Below are 24,008 nucleotides of genomic sequence, written 5' to 3' on the forward strand. Positions count from 1 at the left end.
TCTCTCTCTCGCTCTGTCTCCGGTCTGGATTCATTTGGTTCTCAGCTGACCAAAGTTAGACTGCAACCCTCTGCTCAGGTTGCTCAGGGAGTGGAATTGTCTCGCTGTGACTTACGTGGTGCTGAGGAGTTCAAAGTTCATAATAATGAAAGGAAGAGGTAGCAGTCACCAAATTCATGCCCTTTCTTACTCCACTGGCCTGAATGTCATATGCATGAGAACAGTGGTCATCCAAATGTGCAGAGTATTAGTTTAATTATGGTTGTACGCACAGTGAGAATACTAGAAAGAAATTATATATGCACCTTTCGTAAGCTTAGCACATCCCAAAGCACTTCATAGCCAATAAAGTACTTTTAAACTGCATTCACTGTTGTAACATAGGAAGTGTGGCAGCCAATTTCTACACAGCAAGATCCCACAAACAGCAATGCGATCATGACCTAATCATTTGATTTAGTGGTGTGGGTTGAGGGATAAATATTGGCCAGGACACAGAAGAGAGGTCCCCTGCTCCTTTCCTATGACCTTTTAAGTCCACCTGAGGGAGCAGATGGGGCCTAAGTTTAACGTCTCATCCGAAAGATGGAACCTCTGACAGTTCAGTAATTCCTTGGGTCTGCACTGGGTCTCTACAGTAGGATTTGAATGCATGACTTCCTGACTCAGAGGCAAAAGAGCTACCAACTGAGGCTGACACCTGTAGAATTTTCCACAGGAATGCAGTGCACCCTTACCTGACTTGCTCAGTTAGTTACATGAAAAACAGGACATTGCTGCCTTTCACCTCTTGGTTAGTGAACACAAGGCACTTTTACACTATTGCAGTGCAGCTAACTGCACACATGTGGGTCTCCCTCTGACAGCTCCACTCCACGCTGTAAACATGGCCAATATCAGGAGCCAGTGGAGCCAAGGAAATGCCTGTCCATGATTCTCCTGTCAGGATGAGGGGCTGGTGTCAGGTCACCAGTTCCACAGATTCTCCACTTGTCTCTGTACAAAAGAAAAGCTCAACATACCTATAAAGACAACACCAAATTCAGAGTCTAAATTGGGGAGAGCAGCACAGGAGGTGATAATTAACAGGAGGCAGTCAAAAAGTGCAAATGGAAAGCACATTCAGTTATGACTTGGGTTTTCCATGCTCGTGAAGCTGTACAGTGACCGTGTAAAACCTGATAATGAAATAGCAAAAACATAAAAGTGAATACCAAGACCAAATACATGGGAGACATGAAAGCAAAATTTAAAACAAGCGAATGCAATAAGCTTTTAAACTGGGAGGAGTGATAGATTACAATCGCAAGGTAGGTTTGAATAAAGGTGGCCCTTCAGTCCATTTGTTCTCTCAACACCATCTCTACCATCTTTCCAAGACCATTTCTCCCATTTCCAGGACACAAATATCTGTGAGGCACCATGTGACTTGCTCACAGCTTTGCCCTTGTGCCTATAGCATATATGGCACCATATTGGTGAATGTAAAGTATACTGTTTCACCACAATAGGGATGTTACAACATCTAACACACCATGTATTATCAGCGCCACTAATTAATGGTAACTGAATCGGTCAAAATTGTATCCTGTCAAATCAGCAAAGCGTAAAAGAGTAAGTGTTACAGGAAGTAAGTGTGACACAGAGCATATGCTCGATATAGTTTAATATAATAGATTAAGTCATTGCTCCGAGCGGGTCAATAATGGTTGTTAGACATTGAGCGGGTTCCAATTTGTTCCCTTTTCTCTCCTCAAGCTGTTGACTGTGGTTGATTTCCACAAATGTATGTTGGTATCTCATTCAAATAGCTGCTATTCATGGGTGAGCCCTTGCTATTAGTGCTGGGAGGCTGTCGAGCCATGGAGCACAGCAAGGCCTGAGCACGCTCTCAAATGACGTCCATGCATCCTTCTAGTGGGGTGGCTGAATAACAATCAGAAACGTGATTATTGCAACTTTTTCCTAGTAGACCTGAGAATGTCGAAGACAGCATTGGCACCCAATTGCCACCTGCTCCTAGATCAGCTAACTCAGCTCTGCTAGACTTACTCTGGATAAACTCACAAAGGAGCACAAGTGAGCATTCAATAGAAAATTTATTCTCAGCTTCATACCACATATGCTTTGCATGATCCGCTGCTGAAAGCTGGCATGGGATTGTGAGGTTTACACTTTTCTACAACAATTACAGTATACCAACAACAGACCTGTTAATGGGCATCTCTAGTTCAGGACATGCTGCATGATATTGAATCTCAATTCCCCAATCTGATGAGTATTAACATGGAAGTGTGAAAAGAAAACTCGATTGTTGCCGACAGCTGCAGCTCATGTGATATTCTGTACACGTGGAAATGCAGCAGGGTGCAGCAGATACGCACATTGGTATAGTGTGAACAAAGCAGTTTGTTGCACTAATACTCTGCTGATGGGGCTGAATGGATGTTAACCAGCAGCTGGAAATCATTATATTGCCTTGCAGAGCTGGAGGAAATAATATTTCACAGTATCGCAAAACAGCCTCAAAGAATAGCTTCTGAAAGGCTCAAACAGCTTTGCAAAAGCAGACAAGGAAAACATATATCACACGATCTTGAACTTAATGTGAAATTTGGACACATTTCCAGAAAGAAATGAAAGATCGCATCACCCAGAGATTTTTCACATGATTTTAGCACTTTCAGAAGGCACAATGAAATAGGACTCCGAGAATAACCATGGACTCAACACAGCACTGAGGCTTATGCAGCGTATATATCTCTGAAAAGGAACATTTGTGTTAGGTTGAATCATTCGACATGTGTCATTAGCCAGAGTCAATCTTGAAATTCAACTTACTGTTGGGCTCCTCTGTTCAAAGGGTCTGGTAGTTGAGATGGAAAACGGCTTCCCACAGACATATCAATTTGACCCCCTGCCACCACCTGTGAGTTTTTATAGCAATCCTTTTGATTAAAATAACTGAAACCTATATATTATTTTTGAAACCCAGTTGGGTATCACTACATAAAAAAAGCCACACACTGCACAGGGATGGTGAATGGACACAACCCACTGATAAAGCTCAGTAGTGGTACGTGGGCATGTTTCGTAGGGATGGTGAGTGGACATGTTTCAAAGGGATGGAGAGTGGACATGACCAACAGGGATGGAGAGTGGACATGTTCCATAGGGATGGAGAGTGGACATGTCCAACAGGGATGGAGAGTGGACATGTTCCATAGGGATGGAGAGTGGACATGTCCAACAGGGATGGAGAGTGGACATGTTCCACAGGGATGGAGAGTGGACATGTCCAACAGGGATGGAGAGTGGACAGGTTCCATAGGGATGGAGAGTGGATATGTTCCATAGGGATGGAGAGTGGACATGTCCAACAGGGATGGAGAGTGACATGTTCCATAGGGATGGAGAGTGGACATGTCCAACAGGGATGGAGAGTGGACATGTTCCATAGGGATGGAGAGTGGACATGTCCAACAGGGATGGAGAGTGGACATGTCCAACAGGGATGGAGAGTGGACATGTCCAACAGGGATGGAGAGTGACATGTTCCATAGGGATGGAGAGTGGACATGTCCAACAGGGATGGAGAGTGGACATGTCCAACAGGGATGGAGAGTGGACATGTTCCAAAGGGATGGAGAGTGGACATGTCCAACAGGGATGGAGAGTGGACATGTCCAACAGGGATGGAGAGTGGACATGTTCCATAGGGATGGAGAGTGGACATGTTCCATAGGGATGGAGAGTGAACATGTTCCATAGGGATGGAGAGTGGACATGTTCCATAGGGATGGAGAGTGGACATGTTCCATAGGGATGGAGAGTGAACATGTTCCATAGGGATGGAGAGTGAACATGTTTCATTGTGATGGTGAGTGAACATGTTTCATTGTGATGGTGAGTGAACATGTTTCATTGTGATGATGAGTGGACATGTTTCATTGTGATGGTGAGTGAACATGTTTCATTGTGATGGTGAGTTGACATGTTTCATTGTGATGGTGAGTGGACATGTTTCATTGTGATGATGAGTGGACATGTTCCATAGGGATGGAGAGTGGACATGTCCAACAGGGATGGAGAGTGGACATGTTCCATAGGGATGGAGAGTGGACATGTTCCATAGGGATGGAGAGTGGACATGTCCAACAGGGATGGAGAGTGGACATGTCCAACAGGGATGGAGAGTGGACATGTTCCCTAGGGATGGAGAGTGGACATGTCCAACAGGGTTGGAGAGTGGACATGTCCAACAGGGATGGAGAGTGGACATGTTCCATAGGGATGGAGAGTGGACATGTCCAACAGGGATGGAGAGTGGACATGTCCAACAGGGATGGAGAGTGGACATGTTCCATAGGGATGGAGAGTGGACATGTCCAACAGGGATGGAGAGTGGACATGTTCCATAGGGATGGAGAGTGGACATGTTCCATAGGGATGGAGAGCGAACATGTCCAACAGGGATGGAGAGTGGACATGTCCAACAGGGATGGAGAGTGGACATGTCCAACAGGGATGGAGAGTGGACATGTTGCATCGGGATGGAGAATGGACATGTCCAATAGGGATGGAGAGTGGACAGGTTCCAAAGGGATGGAGAGTGGACATGTCCAACAGGGATGGAGAGTGGACATGTCCAACAGGGATGGAGAGTGGACACATTCCATAGGAATGGAGAGTGGACATGTTCCAAAGGGATGGAGGGTGGACATGTCCAACAGGGATGGAGAGTGGACATGTCCAACAGGGATGGAGAATGGACATGTTCCATAGGGATGGAGAATGGACATGTCCAACAGGGATGGAGAGTAGACATGTCCAACAGGGATGGAGAGTGGACATGTTCCATAGGGATGGAGAGTAGACATGTTGCATAGGGATGGAGAATGGACATGTCCAACAGGGATGGAGAGTGGACATGTTCCATAGGGATGGAGAGTGGACATGTCCAACAGGGATGGAGAGTGGACATGTTCCAAAGTGATGGAGAGGGGACATGTCCAACAGCGATGGAGAGTGGGCATGTTCCATAGGAATGGAGAGTGGACATGTTCCAAAGGGATGGAGAGTGGACATGTCCAACAGGGATGGAGAGTGGACATGTTCCATAGGGATGGAGAGTGAACATGTCCAACAGGGATGGAGAGTGGACATGTTCCATAGGGATGGAGAGTGAACATGTTTCATTGTGATGGTGAGTTGACATGTTTCATTGTGATGGTGAGTGAACATGTTTCATTGTGATGGTGAGTGAACATGTTTCATTGTGATGATGAGTGGACATGTTTCATTGTGATGGTGAGTGAACATGTTTCATTGTGATGATGAGTGGACATGTTTAATTGCGATGATGAGTGGACATGTTTCATTGTGATGGTGAGTTGACATGTTTCATTGTGATGGTGAGTGAACATGTTTCATTGTGATGGTGAGTGAACATGTTTCATTGTGATGGTGAGTGGACATGTTTCATTGTGATGATGAGTGGACATGTTTCATTGTAATGGTGAGTGAACATGTTTCATTGTGACGGTCAGTGAACATGTTTCATTGTGATGGTGAGTGGACATGTTTCATTGTGATGATGAGTGGACATGTTTCATTGTGATGATGAGTGAACATGTTTCATTGTGATGATGAGTGGACATGTTTCATTGTGATGATGAGTGAACATGTTTCATTGTGATGATGAGTGGACATGTTTCATTGTGATGATGAGTGAACATGTTTCATTGTGATGATGAGTGGACATGTTTCATTGTGATGGTGAGTGAACATGTTTCATTGTGATGGTGAGTGAACATGTTTCATTGTGATGGTGAGTTGACATGTTTCATTGTGATGATGAGTGGACATGTTTCATTGTGATGGTGAGTGAACATGTTTCATTGTGATGGTGAGTGAACATGTTTCATTGTGATGGTGATTGGGCATGTTTAATTGTGATGATGAGTGGACATGTTTCATTGTGATGATGAGTGAACATGTTTCATTGTGATGATGAGTGGACATGTTTCATTGTGATGGTGAGTGAACATGTTTCATTGTGATGATGAGTGAACATGTTTCATTGTGATGGTGAGTGAACATGTTTCATTGTGATGATGAGTGGACATGTTTCATTGTGATGGTGAGTGAACATGTTTCATTGTGATGGTGAATGAACATGTTTCATTGTGATGATGAGTGGACATGTTTCATTGTGATGGTGAGTGAACATGTTTCATTGTGATGGTGAGTGAACATGTTTCATTGTGATGATGAGTGAACATGTTTCATTGTGATGATGAGTGGACATGTTTCATTGTGATGGTGAGTGAACATGTTTCATTGTGATGATGAGTGAACATGTTTCATTGTGATGGTGAGTGAACATGTTTCATTGTGATGATGAGTGAACATGTTTCATTGTGATGGTGAGTGAACATGTTTCATTGTGATGATGAGTGAACATGTTTCATTGTGATGGTGAGTGAACATGTTTCATTGTGATGATGAGTGGACATGTTTCATTGTGATGGTGAGTGAACATGTTTCATTGTGATGGTGAGTTGACATGTTTCATTGTGATGATGAGTGGACATGTTTCATTGTGATGGTGAGTGAACATGTTTCATTGTGATGGTGAGTGAACATGTTTCATTGTGCTGGTGAGTGGACATATTCCATAAGGATGATGAGTGGACATATTTCATAAGGTTGACGCGTGGACATGTTGCATCGGAATCTGCCCATCTAATTCCACTGGGATATAACATGTTCCTAGCCTTGATAACGAAGGGACAGGCTCAACTCCTGGAGACAGTGTAGAAAAAAGCCATGTGGTTAATCTCCAGTGTCAGAGGACTGAGCTACAGAGGAAGACTGAAGAAACTGGGACTCCTGAGCCTTAGAAAGTGTCTGAGAGGGTATTTACAAGAAATATATCGTATCCTAAACAATACTCAAGGGGTAAACATGGAGTTTTATCTCAAGGCAAGTCATTACAGCAGGAGAAGAGTAATCTGATTGAAACTGGTGGACGGCCATGGTCAGATGTCAGGAAGAAATTCTCCCCATAAAGAGTAAGCAACACTTGTATTGAACACCTCGTAAAATTAATGACGCATAAACCATAGTCATTCAGGAGGCTGATATAGGGATTCTGTAGATTATTCTATTCTTTCTTCCACTAACTGTACATCTTGCACTAATAGCGAACTACTGCCTTTCCTGTGCTTGGGAATTACTGAAAGGGGGGCCTCATCCTTCCATCAATCAGCCACTCCTCAGGCTCCCAGTGCCCATGGTAACCAGTCGGCTTTCTGTACACTCAGCTTCTTGAGAAATGAACATCCATCAACTTACCTTTAGAAATCATGACTGAATTCACTGCTCCGTCTCCTCCTTCACCATAGGCTCGTACTTCCACAATATAGTCTCCCTCGTCGTGAATAGGTATATTTATATTATGTCCCACCGTCTGTAACAGTGTACTGTTTACTGTGCCATCTCTTCTGTACAGCACCTAAAAACAGAAAAGAGAACTTCATATAATGTCTGATGTTTCCTAAAACAGATGAATTACCTGGTAGTTTTTGTGCTTCTCAGCAGACTCATGGATTATCTCCCAACTATGACTATTTGCTGACAGTCTGATGCAGTATCTGTGGTTGTTCATACTCACTGACTATCTCACAACGCACCAATCGGCAGTTTTCTTTCTCTAGTTTCTTGCCTATCCCCCCTCTCATGCCCTTTCCAAGTTCATTATGTCTGTGAGACCCACCTTCTGTTCCCTTCAAACCGCTGACCATCCAACTTCCCTTCCTGGCTCCCACATTAGCTGACACTGCTGACATACAAACATACATAGGAACATACGAATTAGGAGCAGGAGTAGGCCACTCGGCTCCTCCATTCAATAAGTTCATGGCTGAACAGATTACTCCACATTCCCACCTATCCCCGATAACCTTTCACCCCCTTGCTTATCAAAAATCCATCTACCTATATCTTAAAAATATTCAAAGACTTTGCTTCCACCACCTTTTGAGGAAGAGAGTTCCAAAGACTCACGACCCTCAAAGAAAATATTTCTCCTCATCTCTGCCTTAAATGGGTGACCCCTTATTTTTAAACAGTGACCCCTTGTTCTAGATTCTCCCACAAGGGGAAACATCCTTTCCACATCCACCCTGTCAAGACCCCTCAGGATCTTATATGTTTCAATCAAGTCACCTCTTACTCTTCTAAATTCCAGCAGATACAAGCCTAGCTTGTCCAATTTTTCCTCATAAGACACTGCGTCCATTCCAGGTATTAGTCTAGCAAACCTTCTCTGAACTGCCTCCAACGCATTTACATCCTTCCTTAAATAAGGAGACCAATATTGTACACAGTATTCCAGATGTGGTCCAATGCCGTATATAACTGAAGTATAACCTCCCTACTTTTGTATTCAATTCCCCTTGCGTTAAACAATAACATTCTATTAGCTTTCCTAATTATGTGCTGTACCTGCATACTAACCTTTTGTAATTCATGCACTCGGACACCCAGATCCCTCTGCATCTCAGAGTTCTGCAATCTCTCACCATTTAGATAATAGGCTTCTTTTTTATACTTCCAGCTAAAATGGACAATTTCACATTTTCCATATTATACTCCATTTGCCAGATCTTTGCCCACTCACTTAACCTATCTATATCCTTTTGTAGCCTCCTTATGTTCTCTTCACAACATACTTTCCTACCTATCTTTGTGCCATCAGCAAATTTAGCATCCATCCCTTTGGTCCCTTTATCGAAGTAATTTATATAAATTGTAAAAGGTTGAGGCCCCAGCACAGTTCCCTGTGGCACACCACTCGTTACATCTTGCCAACCAGCAAATGACCCATTTATGCCTACTCTCTGTTTCCTGTTAGCTAGTCAATCTTCTACCCATGCCAATATGTTACCCCCTACATCATGAGCTTTTATTTTTTGCAATAACCTTTGATATGACACCTTATCAAATGCCTTCTGGAAATCTAAGTACAATACATTCACTGGTTCTCCTTCATCCACAGCACATGTAACTCCCTCAAAGAACTCCAATAAATTGGTTAAACATGATTTCCCTTTCACAAAACCATGTTGACTCTACCTGATTACCTTGAATTTTTCTAAATGCCCTGCTATAACATCTTTAATAATAGCATCTAACCATTTTCCTAAGACAGATGTTAAGCTAACTGGCCTGTAGTTTCCTGCTTTCTGTCTCCCTCCCTTTTTGAATAAAGAAGTTACATTCGCTATTTTCCAATCTAACAGAACCGTCCCCGAATCTGGGGAATTTTGGAAAATTAAAACTAATGCAGCAACTATCTCACTGGCCACTTCTTTTAATACCCGAGGATGAAGTCCATTAGGACCTGGGGACTTGTCAGCCCGCAGCTCCAACAATTTGTTCAGTACCACTTCCCTGGTGATTGTAATTTTGAGTCCCTCCCTCCCTTCCATTTCCTGACACAGCTAATTCTGGGATGTTACTTGTAACCTCAATAGTGAAGACCGATGCAAAATATCTGTTCAGTTCATCTGCCATCTCTTTATTATCGATTATTAATTCCCCAGACTCACTTTCACTCACTCAGCTAACAGTTCCCTCTCCTCAGGTACTGTCCCTCTCTGCTTCAAATCTGTCATCACCCTCTCTTCAAAAAACCTACCCTTGACCCCTCTGTCCTTGCAAACTAAATCCCTATCTGCAACCTCCCTTTCCTCTCCAAAGGCCTTGAACATGTTCTTGCCTCCTAAATCCATGCCCATTTTCCCCCCAACTCTATGTTTGAACCACTCAGTTTCAGGTTTCACCCCGCTACAGCATTGAAACAGCCCCTATCAAAATTAAAAATTACATTCAATGTGACTGTGACCGTGGTAAATTACCCCTACTTGTTATTCTTGATCTGTCAGCAGCTATTGGCACATATATCATACCATCCACCTACAACACCTCTTCTTCATTGTCGAGCTGGATGGAACAGTACCACTTCCCTGGTGATTGTAATTTGTGTGGTTCTAGCCTGTCTGTCTAGTCGTAGCCAGAGAGTCACCTGTAATATCTTCTCCTCCTGCTCCTGTACTGTTACCTCTGGAGCTCCCTAGGCGCCATCATCTGAAAACACATCAGTTTCCACCTGTACATTGATGACAGTCAGGTCCACCTCACCACAACCCCTCTACTACCTCCGATTTGTCGCACTGCTTGTAGTGCTGGACGAACAGAAATTTCCTCCAATTAAATATTGGGAAAACCAAGCTATGGCCTTCGATTCCCCCACAAACACTGTTCCCTGGCCACCAATTCTATCCCTCTTCCAGTCTACTGTCTGATGCTGAACCAGATCTTCACAACCTTGGCATCCTATCTGACCCTGCGCTTCCTACCACATGTCCTCACCATCTCCAAGACTGCCTACTTTCACCTCCCGAAAGTTGCCGGTCTCCCCTTTGCCTCAGCTCATCTGCTGCTGAAACCCTCATCCACACTTTTGATACTCCGAAACTTGACTATTCCTACATTCTCCTGGCTGGTCTTTCATGGACCACCATCACTTGAGCTCATCCAAAAACTCTGATGCCTGTGGTCTAATTCACATCAAGTACTGTTCACCCATCACCTCTGCAATCAAGAAGTACATTGGCTCCAGCACCAGCAACACCTTGACTGAAAAATTCTCATCCATGCTTTTAAATCCTTGTCCCTCCCTAGAACCCTCTGAGATTTCTACTCCTCAAATTCTGGCCTCTTGTGCATCCCAATTTTCAGCACTCTATAATTGGTAGCTGTGCTTTCAGCTGCTTAGGGCCTGGGCTCTGGAAATCCCTCCCCAAATCTCTCCACCTCTCTCTCCACCTTTAAGATGCTCCTTAAAACCTACAACTTTGACCAAGATTTCAGTTATCAGCCTCAACAATGACTTATGCAGCTCAAATTTTGTCCTGTGAAGTGCCTTAGAACTTTTACTCCATAAATGGCACTATGTATAATGGAAACAGCATGCTGTGACAGAGCTAAGTGATTCCACTAGCAAGGGATAAAATCAGTCTTGCCACAACCAGTCATGACTGGTGGTGATTAACTGCACAACTAACGGAAGGAGGACGTTCCATGAACATCCCCATCTTCAATGATGGTGGAGCCTAACACGTCAATGCAAAAAACAACCCTGAAGTGTTTGCAACCATCTTAAGCCAGAAATGCTGAGTGGTTGATCCATTTTGGCCTCGTCCTGAGGTCTCCAGCACTTTAAAAAAAAATTGTTCATGGGATGTAAGCATCAGTGGCAAGATCAGCATTTATTCTCCATCCCTAATTGGCTTTGAAAAGGTGGTGGTGAGCCACCTTCTTGAACAACTGCAGTCCATATGGTGCAAGTACACCCAAAGTGCTATTAGGGAGGAGGTTCCAGGATTTTGACCCAGTGACAGCGAAGGAGCGGTGATATAGTTCCAAATCAGGATGGTGTGTGGCTTGGAGGAGAACTTGCAGGTGGTGGTGTTCCCATGTGCCTGCTGCCCTTGTTCTTCAAGGTGGCATCACAGAAGCTGGTCTTCAGCCAATTCGATTCACTCCACATAATAACAAGAAATGCCTGAAGGCACTGGATACAGTAAAGGCTGTGGGCCCTGACAACATCCCAGCTGCAGTGCTGAAGACTTATGCTCCAGAACTAGCCATGCCTCTAGCCAAGCTGTTGCATTACAGCTAGAACACTTGCATTACTAGAAGAATGAAAGCATATAAAATTCTTAAAGGGCTTGATAGGGGAGAGGCTGGACGGACATACCCACTGGCTGGGGAGTCTAGAACTACGGGTCACAGTCTCAAAATAAGGGGTCAGCTATTTATGACTGGGATGAGGAGACATTTCTTCACTCAAAGGGTTGTGGATTTTGGAAATCTTTACCTCAGAGAGCTGTGGATGCTCAGTCATTAAATATGTACAAGTCAGAGATCAATAGATTTTTGGGTACTAAGGGAATTAAAGGATATGGGGAGAGTGTGGGAAGGTGGAGTTCAGGTCGATCAGCCATGATACTGTGGAGCAGGTTCGAAGGGCTAAATGGCCTACTCCAGCTGCTACTTTTTATGCTCTTAAAATTAAAAATTGCCCAGGTATGTCCTGTCCGCAAAAATCAAGACAAGTTCAATCTGGCCAATTACTGCTCCATCAGCCTACTCCCAATCATCAGCAAAGTGATCGAAGGGGTCATTGACAGTGCTATCAAGTGTCACTCACTCATCAATAACCTGCTCACTGATGCTTAGGTTGTGTTCCGCTAAGCCCAGTTGGCTCCAGACCACATTACAGCCTTGGACCAAACATGAGCAAAACAGTTGAATTCTAGAGATGAGGTGAGAGTGACTGCCCTGACATCAAGGCAGTATTTAATCAAGCGTGACACCAAGAGCCCGAGTAAAATTGAAGTCAATGAGAATCAGGGGGAAACTTTCCACTGGCTGGAGTCATATAGCACAAAGGAAGACTTGTGGTCGTTGGAGACCAATCATCTCAGCACCATGACAACGCTGCAAGAGTTCTTCAGGCCAGTGTCCTATGCACAAACATCTTCAGCTGCTTCATTAGTGACCTTTCCTCCATCATTCAGTCAGAATTGGGATGTTCGTTGATGATTGCACAGTGTTCAGTTTCAATCAGAACTCCTCAGATACTGAAGCACTCTGTGCCCGCATGCAGCAAGAACTAGACAACATTCAGACTTGGGCTGATAAGTGGCATATAATATTCATGCCACAAAAATGCCAGGCACAGACCATCTCTAACAAGAGAGAGTCTAAACACCTACCCTTGATGTTCAATGGCATTAACATTGCTGAATCCCCCACCATCAATATCCAAGGGATCACTATTGCCCAGAAGCTTAACTGGACCAGCCACATAAATAATGTGGCTTCAAGAGCAGGTCAGAGGCTGGGAATTCTGTGGCGAATAACCCATCTCCTGACTCCCCAAAGTTTTTTGACCTTCTGCAAGGCAGGAATCATGAGTCTAATGGAATACTCTCCACTTGCCTGGATGGGTGCAGCTCCAACAACTCAAGAAGCTCTAAACCATCCAGTACAAAGCAACCCGTTTGACTGGCATCCCATCCACTACCTTAAACTTCCACTGCCCCCACCACTGGCCCACAGTGGCAGCAGTGTGTGCCAGCTGCAAGATGCACTGCAGCAACTCGCCTATGTTTCTCAGACAGCACCTCTCAAATCCGTGACCTCTATCACCTAGACATCCAAGGCACTTGGGAACATCAGCACCTCCAAGTGCCCCTCCATGACACAAACCATCCTGACTTGAAATATATTACCAATCCTTCATCATTGCTCCATCAAAACCCTGGCCCTCCCTACCAAACTGCACTGTAGATGTAACTATACCACATGGACTATACCACATACCAAGAGGGGCTCACCCCCATCTTCTCTAGAGCAATTAGGAATGGGCAATAAATGCTCGCCTTGCAAGTAATGTTCACATCCCATGAATGAATTTTTTAAAATTGCAAGTCGTTGCTGTTCCCATTTTCTGACAGTCCATTTTCTGGCTTAACTATTGGCTGTTCCTATTTATTGACAGGTTTCTGAAGTATGTGTCATTGATTTCTCATTTGTTGACAGGTCTAGTAAAGCAACCAATCAGAAACTTGAGTATGAGCACACGTCTACTTTTTCCAGACTAGGATTGCTGATTTCACTCGTATTATTTGTGAACATTTTTCTGTAGAGGTCAAATTTTAGTCAATGCAGTACAGCATCCTTTAACGTGTTTGAAGCATTCAATGAATTGAATGAAAATATTACTTTCCCCCCCCTTTTTCTCTCCTATAAATGTTAGCCTCCTTCTCTTCTAAACAATGTTGATGGAGTATAATTTGTCTGTCCTCTTGCTCAAAGATCTTCCTCAGGGCTTCTTCTATGTTATCAGTTGTTGAGAGATGCATGTGCTTTCAGGGCATCTGCTTAGCTCAGTGGTCCTGCTCACCTTTGGGTAGTGAGGTCGTGGGTTGAAGTCTCAGTCCAGAATTTGATCCAGTTTGATACTTCAGTGCAGTACTGAGGAAGTTTTGCATTACCAAAGATACTGTCCCTCCTGTCTGCCTTTTCATATGGACATAAACGATCTTGTACATTTTTTGAGGAACAGGAATTTACCCGACGTCCTGGGCAACATTCACCAACCAATATTACCAAAGCACATTAAGGAAATTAAAAATTTACATTTATATAGCATTTTTCACAAGCTGAACAATCCAGGGCACGTCACAAGCCAATGAAATACTTTTAGAGTACAGTCTGTAGTGTAAAATCACTATTCGCTATTGCATAGGGCAGGGGTTGGCAGAGCCACAGGTTGCTGACTCTGGAGTCACATGTGGATCTTTAACATCTCATTTACAGCTCCCAACCTTTTCCAGTTGGATTGCATAATCAAGCAAAATGCCGAAAAAAATTAAGTAAGAGCCATGTTTTTATTGTGGGGATAAAAGGTTAATCATTATGCTACACTTTACGGTTTCAAATGATTATTTTAACAAAAATCATTGTGCTCTAAATAAACTTGTTTGAGTGGTACAGCTGCACCATGGTTATAGATAATGCCTTTGGTTCAAGGAACAGGTTTTAAGGTTGTGACCATTATTGTTTCGAATATAGCTGAGATGATAAATAATTCTGAATGTGCTATCAAAAGCTATTGTTTAATCACAAGAATCAATAGCCAAAAAACTGTATTAATTCCATGCATCCGAAGTTAAAGTTTGTTTTGTTTGTTTAAAGATGGCTTTACTGACAAAATTACAGCAAAAAATTCCACTTATCACAAGATCTTTTATAAAGGCACAAAGACAAAAAGCATTCTTTCAGTTTTATATTCAAAGCGGAAATGTGCTGTTTTCCATTAAATTAATATGGTTCACCATTTTTACATTATCTTTTCGAACATGCTTATTACACGATACATGCAAATTGGTGCATAAAACCTGAACTGGAGATACAAAGCAAAAAGACACAGAAACGCAATAATTCAGAGTTAGGTCCAACAAAAAGCAGAGAGACCGTTTTATCTATGGTGCCGATTGAGGCAGCTATATTGGAAAAGGCACTGCCTTATCCTCAATAAATAGTGCCAATGGTTTTTTAACAACCAGCCCTACCAATGGAACAGGCAGACGGGTTAACGTTTCAGTTGAAGGTCTATGCAGAACTTTGACAACTCTGGAGAACATAAATTATCAAGTCACTTTGGACAAATATTTCATTGTTTACCTGGGCACAATTGACTTTTGAAAGAAACAAGGGCATAAGTATTTGGAACTGAGGTGTAAAAGTGAGCTACAGACAAGAAAAGGGCAGAACAATGAACTCTTTCACTTCAGTAGGACTTTCCAAAATATCATGCAAATGACAACATTTTGAATCCAGGAGATTGTGTTTTTTTTTCTTCAGCCATTTATTTACCTAGGTTTATCCACCTATCCACCCATCAAATTTTAATTTTACATTTACATGTAGAAATCAATGGAATAACAAATTACCATGGAATTCAATGATTGCGTGCTGGAAGCCACAGCCCAACAGTTCAATCGACTTTCTGATGAGTTTAAAGTGACAGCACACATGTGTCTCAGCCCTTGGGGCCACTTATAGTGAAAACCTCTGGCCTTCTGCAGACTAATTACGGAGATGAATCAACAGATTGTGGAGATTCCGGCCAGACAACATGAAGCTGTACCATAGATTTATTTATAAAATTTCAAAGCAAGAAGGTGGGCTCCTCAAACTCTGTAAACAAACTCTTGCTCAAAAGCCAGTTTCATGGACTTTTAATCATACCAAACTAGCTTTGGGGATTCTGTAGATGAATCGGCTACTGTATTTGAAAAGGGGAAACTTTTAGTTTAGAGAGATACAGCACTGAAACAGGCCCTTCGGCCCACCGAGTCTGTGCCGACCATCAACCACCCATTTATATTAATCCTACACTAATCCCATATTCCTACCACATCCCCACATTTCCCTACCACCTACCTATACTAGGGACAATTTATAATGGCCAATTTACCTACCAACCTGCACCCGGAGAAAACCCACGCAGACACAGGGAGAACTTGCAAACTCCACACAGGCAGTACCCAGAATTGAACCCGGGTCGCTGGAGCTGTGAGGCTGCGGTGCTAACCACTGCGCCACTGTGCCGCCCATCGCCACTTCCACTTAACTTGGCAAATGGTGATTGGAACCTCAACCAATACTTTGATTTGTAAACTGGGTCTACAGACCTGGCAGGTCACAATGGGATTGGGTTATGGGTAAGGCCTTGAAGTCATCAGATTTCTGTCCTTCTAGGTCTGGGATACGGTGTGTCAAAAGCATTGTGAATTCAGAATTCTGTATTCAAGATGCTTGAGTATTTATTATTTCAGCTGTCTCAAACTAATAAAAAACATTTTCTGCAGAGGTTAGGATAGGGCATCCCTGCTTATATGTCAATATGTGTAGGGAGCCCGCTGGGACATTCTGCTATTTGCAAGGGAGCCCAGAGGTGTGTCAATATTTGCAGATCAGGTCGAGGGACTGGGAGTGAACTAATGTCCAGGGTCTGGTACAGACTCCTAGGGCAGGTAAAGGAAGATGACAGAAACTTATATGACCAGTTAATAACGTTATACTGGGTGACTTCATTTGGAATGCCTAGATAGAAGTGCAGAACAGAAGCTGAGTCATCGAAATTTACAGCAGGAAAGGAGGCCATTCGGCCCATCGTGTCTGCACTATCTGACAAGTAGCCATCCAGCATAATCCACTTTCCAGTTCTTGTTCCATAGTCATGTAGGATATGGCACCTCAAGGGCATGTCTAAGTAATTTTTAAATTATAATCCTTTCAGGCAGTGGGTTCCAGATCCCAAACATCTCTTGGTGAAAAAATTCCCCTCAAACTGGGAAGACAAAGAAAGACTAGCATTTATGTAGTGTTTTTACAACCACTGGATGTCTCAAAGCGCTTTCCAGCCAACGAAGTATTTTTGAAATGTAATCACCGTTGTAGGAAACGCAGCAGCCAATTTGCACACAAGCTCCCACAAACAGCAATATGATAATGACCAGAGAATCTGTTTTTGTGATGCTGATTGTAGGATAAATATTGGCCAGGACACAACAGATAACTCCCCACTCATCTTCACAATAGTGTCATGGCATCTTTTGCATCCACCCAAGTAGGCAGATGGGGTCTCGGTTTAATGTCGCATCCAAAAGACAGCAACTTCGGCAGCGCAGTACTCCCTCAACACTGCACCTATATTTTTCTGCTCAAGCCCTGGAGTGGGACTTGAACCCAGAACCTTATGAGTCAGAAGCACAAGTGCCACCTGCTGAGTCACAGCTGACAAGAATGGTAGGTGACTGTTTCCCGATACAATGGGAATTATGTTGTGCTGTTGCAAAAGCAGCAGGCTCGCAGTGCTTTAGAAACATAGAAACATAGAAAATAGGAGCAGGAGTAGGCCATTCGGCCCGTCGAGCCTGCTCCGCCATTCATTATGATTGTGTCTGATCATCCAACTCAGTAGCCTCTTCCCGCTTTCGCCCCATAGCCTTTGATCTCTTTCGACCCAAGAGCGATATCTAACTCCTTCTTGAAAACATACAATGTTTTGGCCTCAATTACTTTCTGTGGTAGTAAATTCCACAGGCTCACCACTCTCTGGGTGAAGAAATTTCTCATCTCAGTCCTGAAAGGTTTACCCCGTATCCTTAGACTATGATCCTGGTTCTGGACTCCCCCACCATCGGGAACATCCTTCCTGCATCTACCCCGTCAAGTGCTGTTAGAATTTTATAGGTTTCTATGAGATCCCCCCCTCACTCTTCTGAACTCCAGCGAATATAATCCTAACTGACTCAATCTCTCCTCATACGTCAGTCCCACACCATCCTAGGAATCAGTCTGGTAAACCTTCGCTGCACTACAGCAAGAACATCCTTCCTCAGATAAGGAGACCAAAACTGCACACAATATTCCAGGTGTGGCCTCACCAAGGCCCTGTATAATTGCAGCAAGACATCCCTGCTCCTATACTCAAATCCTCTCGCTATGAAGGCCAACATACCATTTGCCTTTTTTACTGTCTGTTGCACCTGCATGCTTACCTTCAACGACTGGTGTACGAGAACACCCAGGTCTCGCTGCATATTCCCCTCTCAATTTATAGCCGTTCAGATAATAATCAACTTTGCTGTTTTTGCTCCCAAAGTGGATAACCTCACATTTATCCACATTATACTGCATCTGCCATGCATTAGCCCACTCACTCAACCTGTCCAAATCACGCTGAAGCCTCTCTGCATCCTCCTCACAACTCACCCTCCCATCCAGTTTTGTGTCATCAGCAAATTTGGAGATATTACATTTAGTTCCCTCTTTTAAATCATTAATATATATTGTGAATAGCTGGGGTCCTAGCACCGATCCCTGTGGTACCCCACTTGTCACTGCCTGCCAATCGGAAAAAGACCCAATTATCCCTACTCTTTGTTTCCTGTCCGCCAATCAATTTTCTATCCATTGCAATACACTACCCCAATCCCATGTGCCTTAATTTTATATGCGAATCTCTTATGTGGGACTTTGTCCAAAGCCTTCTGAAAGTCCAAATAAACCACATCCACTGGCTCCCCCTCATCAACTCTACTAATTAGATCCTCGAAGAATTCTAGTAGATTTGTCAAGCATGATTTCCCTTTCGTAAATCCATGCTGACTCTGCCCGATTCTACCACTGTTCTCCAAGTGCTCTGCTATTGATAATGGATTCTAGAATTTTCCCCACTACCGACGTCAGGCTGACTGGTCTATAATTGCCTGCTTTCTCTCTACCTCCCTTTTTTAAATAGTGGGGTTACATTAGTTACCCTCCAATCTGTAGGAACTGTTCCGGAGTATACAGAATCTTGGAAGATGACCACCAGTGCATCCACTATTTCTAGGGCCACTTCCTTAAGTACTCTGAGATGCATACCACCAGGCCCTGGGGATTTATCGGCCTTCAATCCCATCAATTTCCCCAACACCATTTCTCTACTAATACGGATTTCTTTCAGTTCCTCTCTCTCACTAAGCCCTGTGTTCCCCAACATTTCTGGTATGGTATTTGTGTCCTCTGTTGTGAAGACAGAACCAAAGTATACATTTAGTTGGTCAGCCATCTCTTTCTTCCCCATAATAAATTCCCGTTTCTGACTGTAAGGGACCTACATTTGTCTTCACCAATCTTTTTCTCTTCACATACCTATAGAAACTTTTACAGTCAGTTTTTATGTTCCCTGCAAGCTTGCTCTCGTACTCTATTTTCCCCTTCTTAATCAATCCCTTGGTCCTCCTTTGCTGAATTCTAAATTGCTCTCAATCCTCAGGTCTGTTGTTTTTTCTGGCAAATTTATGTCTCTTCCTTGGATCTAATGCTATCTCTAATTTACCTTATAAGCCATGGTTTGGCTACCTTTCCCGTTTTACTTTTGCGCCAAACAGGGATAAACAATTGTTGCAGTTCATCCATCCGCTCTTTAAATGTTTGCCATTGCCTATCCACCGTCATCCCGTTAAGTAACGTTTGCCAATCCGTCATGGCCAACTCGCGCCTCATACCTTCATAGTTTCCTTTACTAAGATTCAGGACCCTTGTCTCAGAATCAACTACGTCACTCTCCAACCTGATGAAGAATTCTATCATATTATGGTCGCTCGTCCCCAAGGGGTCTCACACCACTAGATTGTCAATTATTCCTCTCTCATTACACAATACCCAGTCAAGGCTGGCCTGTTCTCTAGTTGGTTCCTCAACATATTGGTCCAGAAAACCATCCCGTATACACTCCAAGAATTCCTCCTCTCCGGTATTGTGACTAATTTGATTTGCCCAATCCATATGCAGATCAAAGTCACCCATAATTACAGATGTTCCTTTATCGCATGCATCTCTAATTTCCTGTTTAATGCCATTCCCAACATCACCTCTACAGTTTGGGGGTCTATATACGACCCCCAGTAAAGTTTTTTGCCCCTTAGTGTTTCTCAGCTCTACCCATACAGATTCCACATAGTCAGAGCTAATAATGGCGGGCAGTCATAAAGGCGGGGCTAAAGTGTGGCAAGTCGAAGAGACTTAGCAGTTGGCAGGAAAAAAGACAAAAGCGCAAGGGGAGAGCCAACTGTGTAACAGCCCCGACAAATAAATTTTTCTGCAGCACCTGTGGAAGAGCCTGTCACTCTAGAATTGGCCTTTATAGCCACTCCAGGCGCTGCTCCACACACCACTGACCACCTCCAGGCGCTTACCCATTGTCTCTCGAGATATGGAGGCCAAAGAATATGACCCCCACTAATGTTTTTTGCCCCTTAGTGTTTCTCAGCTCTACCCATACAGATTCCACATAGTCAGAGCTAATACCTTTCCTCACTATTGCGTTAATTTCCTCTTTAACCAGCAATGCAACTCCACCGCCTTTTGCTTTTTTTCTGTCCTTCCTAAGTACTGAATATCCCTGGATGTTAATTTCCCATTCCTTGTCAACTTGCAGCCATGTCTCCAAAATCCCGACAATATCATACCCGTTTACATCTAATTGCGCGATTAATTCATCCACTTTATTGCGAATGCTCCACGCGTTAAGGCACAAAGCCTTCAAGGCTTGTCTATTTAACATTACTTGTCCCCTTCCCACTATTTTTCACTGTGGCCCTGTGATTCTGGCCCTTGATTTCTCTGCCTATCACTTTTCTTATTCCCCTTACTGTCTTTTGTTCTTGTCTTTGATCCCCCCTCCTCTGACACCTTGCAAAAGTTCCCATCCCCCTGCCATTTTAGTTTAAACCTTCCCCAACCACTCTAGCAAATACTCCCCCTTGGACATCAGTCTCGGTCCTGCCCAGGTGTAACCCGTCCAGTTTGTACTGGTCCCACCTCCCCCAGAACCGGTCCCAATGTCCCAGGAATCTAAAGCCCTCCCCCTCACATCATCTCTTCAGCCATGTATTCATCCGATATATCCTGCTATTTCTACTCTGACTATCATGTGGCACTGGTAGTAATCCTGAGATCACTACCTTTGAGGTCCTACTTTTCAACTTACTTCTTAGCTCCCTATATTCTGCTTTTAGGACCTCATTCTTTTTTTAACCTATGTCGTTTGTACCAATGTGTACCACGACCACTGGCTGTTCACCCTCCCCCTTCAGAATGTCCTGTAACCGCTCTGAGACATCCTTGACTCTAGCACCAGGGAGGCAACATACCATCCTGGAGTCTCTTTTGCGGCCACAGAAATGCCTATCTGTTCCCCTTACAATTGAATCCCCTATAACTATCGCATTCCCACAATTTTTACTCCTCCCTTGTGTAGCAGAGCCAACCATGGTGCAACGAATGGGGCTGTTGCTGCTTTCTCCTGAGATGCCATTCCCCCCCAACAGTATCCAAAGCAGTATACCTGTTTTGCAGGGTAATAGCCACAGGAGATTCCGGAACTGCCTGCCTAGTCCTCTTGCTCTGTCTGGTGGTCACCCATTCCCCTCCTGCCTGTGGGGCCTGAGCCTGCAGTGTGACCACCTCTCTATATGTGCTATCCACGATACTCTCTGCCTCGTGGATGCTCCACAGTGTCCCCAGCTGCCGCTCCAGCTCCGAAACCCGGGCTTCCAGCAGCTGCAGCTGGATACATTTCCTGCACACATGCTGGTCCCGGGCACTGGAAATGTTCCCGGCTTTCGACATGGAGCACACCACAGCTTTGAGCTCTCCTGCCATGACTTAACCCTGTAAATTAAATTAAACCTTCTGGAAGATCTTAATGTCCAATAATATCAGTTACTCTAGGGTCCTTCTTCCCTGGTCCTCGTTACTACAGAACTCCCTAAAAAAAAAAATACTACTTACTATCTTTGAAATAAACTTTAAACTTATAAACTTTTCTTACCTGAGATACTAACCCAGCTAGTTCGAGCTATTCCCTAACAGCAGTGACTCACCACCCAATCACCTTGCAGCTCTCCTGTTGGCTTTTTTTTTCAAAACTCCGGTCTGCCGCCGTTGCTCTTTTAAACTGTGCCAGTCTCACTCAGTCTCACTCCTTCCCGCTGCCGCTGGTCTTTTAAACTGTGTCGGTCTCACTCAGTCTCTTTAAGCACAAAAGTTCACTAGGCTAAAGAGGTTGTCACATGAGGAAAGACTGAAGAGGTTGGACCTAAACTCATTGGAGTTTAGAAGAATGAGAGGTGACCTTATTGAAATATATAAGATTCTGAAGAAGCTTGACAGGGTAGATGTTTCTCCTCATGGGGGAATCTAGAACTAGAGTTTCGAAATAAGTGGTCTCCCTTTTAAGACGGAGATGAGGAGGAATTTCTTCTCTCAGAGGGTCGGTAATCTTTGCAATTGGAGAGCAGTGGAGGCTGGGTCATTGAATATATTCAAGGCAGAGTGAGACAGATGTTTGATAGACAAGGGATTCAAGGGTTGGGGGGGGCAGGCAGGAAAGTGGAGTTAAGGCCATAATCAGATCAGCCATGATCTTATTGAATGGCGAAGCGGTCTGGAGGGGCCGAATGGCCTTCCCCTGCTGTTATTTATCATGTTCTTATGAAAGCATGCTTGGTAGCATAGTGATCTGATTGTTAGTTCAAAGTTAAGGCTAAGTTCAAAGATAAAGACATTTAAATGATTATAATGCACTGCCAGTACACGTTGCCCAAGCCGCTAAGTGTGCTGAAAGATTTAGGATACCTGGCACAGACAAGCAACCCTAAAAATTTATATGAACATGGCCACTAAAAGGTCAGATACCCTTACATTGCTGAACGAGGATAGTCAAACTTATAAATAATAGTAGGGAGGGCAATGCAACTTTAAAGCAATTGAGTCCAAAAGTGGCGGATGAAGTCCAAAGACGATAAGTGTAAAATAATTGTTGTGAGAATGCTGAACTGAAAAGATCTGCGTTTAACGGAATCATGGCACTATGTGCCTATTGGAAACCAGATCTCTGCTGGATAAGCCTACGAAACTGTGAGCACAATGTTCACCTGCAAAAGTACTGGTGCTGCAAAAGCAGATGATAGAGTACAAATCTAAAGAGATTCCATAATTGATGGATGAGATACTATTCTGAACCATCTCTGTGCAGCTCTGGTCATCCATCATAAGACAGATATTACAGAGCATGAGAGGTTACAGACTGTTCTGGTATCAGATTGAGGGAAGTGTCGGAGAGATAAAGCTGGCTGTTGACAGCACGTTTCGAGAGGCTGACCCTGTGCGTATGTACGATGCCACAAATGGGCTGCTTGCAGAGGAAGGGTGAACTGAGGTCGAAGATGGATTCTTGGCAACTCCGGAAGTGATTGTGCAGGAGCTGGAGAAGCCATTGCCTCTGACTGATTGGTTGCATTGGGACAGATGGAAGTGCAAGGGCAGCTCCTCTGCGGTGGGCCACAGAAACGAGGCAGTGCTGGAGATACTGTGACAGACTGTGATCAAGGTAATAAAGTGCCACAGTCACTCACTGAGAATTTTATTGGTGACTTTGACCAGGGCAATCATTGAGCTGTTGGCAAGACAGAAACCTGACGACGGGGGATTAAACAGAAAGAGGCGAGCACACATTTGAAAAATGACAACACGTTCAAGGACTTTGGACACGAATAGGAAATTAGAGATCAGGCGATAGTTAGAGGATAAATGTGTGGGATTTGAGGCAGGAAGAGGATGTTGGAACTTTTAAAAGGAAATGAGACAATATCAGAACAGAGGGTGCCCTTAACAATGTTGATGAGAAATGACAGTTGAGGGGTCAGGAAATGAGTGGGATGAGGATCAAGGCAGTGGGACTATGACTTGGAGACCTACCCACCACACCAGCCTCTCACACCACACCCCCATCACTTACCCAGCAG

General features: G+C 43.8%; 1 protein-coding gene across 3 annotated transcripts in view; it reads right to left on the bottom strand.

The window, feature by feature from the left end:
• Positions 1–24,008, bottom strand: part of LOC137379721 (contactin-1-like) — a 934,724-nt gene that overhangs the window by 74,970 nt on the left and 835,746 nt on the right. For all 3 annotated transcript variants that reach the window (XM_068050989.1, XM_068050987.1, XM_068050988.1), the window contains one exon: positions 7,360–7,519. In XM_068050989.1, coding sequence (XP_067907090.1) covers positions 7,360–7,519 — 160 coding nt within the window. The remainder of the gene's footprint in view (positions 1–7,359; positions 7,520–24,008) is intronic.

This window comes from Heterodontus francisci, chromosome 18 (assembly GCF_036365525.1).
Source record: "Heterodontus francisci isolate sHetFra1 chromosome 18, sHetFra1.hap1, whole genome shotgun sequence".
In the NCBI taxonomy this organism is placed as follows: domain Eukaryota; kingdom Metazoa; phylum Chordata; class Chondrichthyes; order Heterodontiformes; family Heterodontidae; genus Heterodontus; species Heterodontus francisci.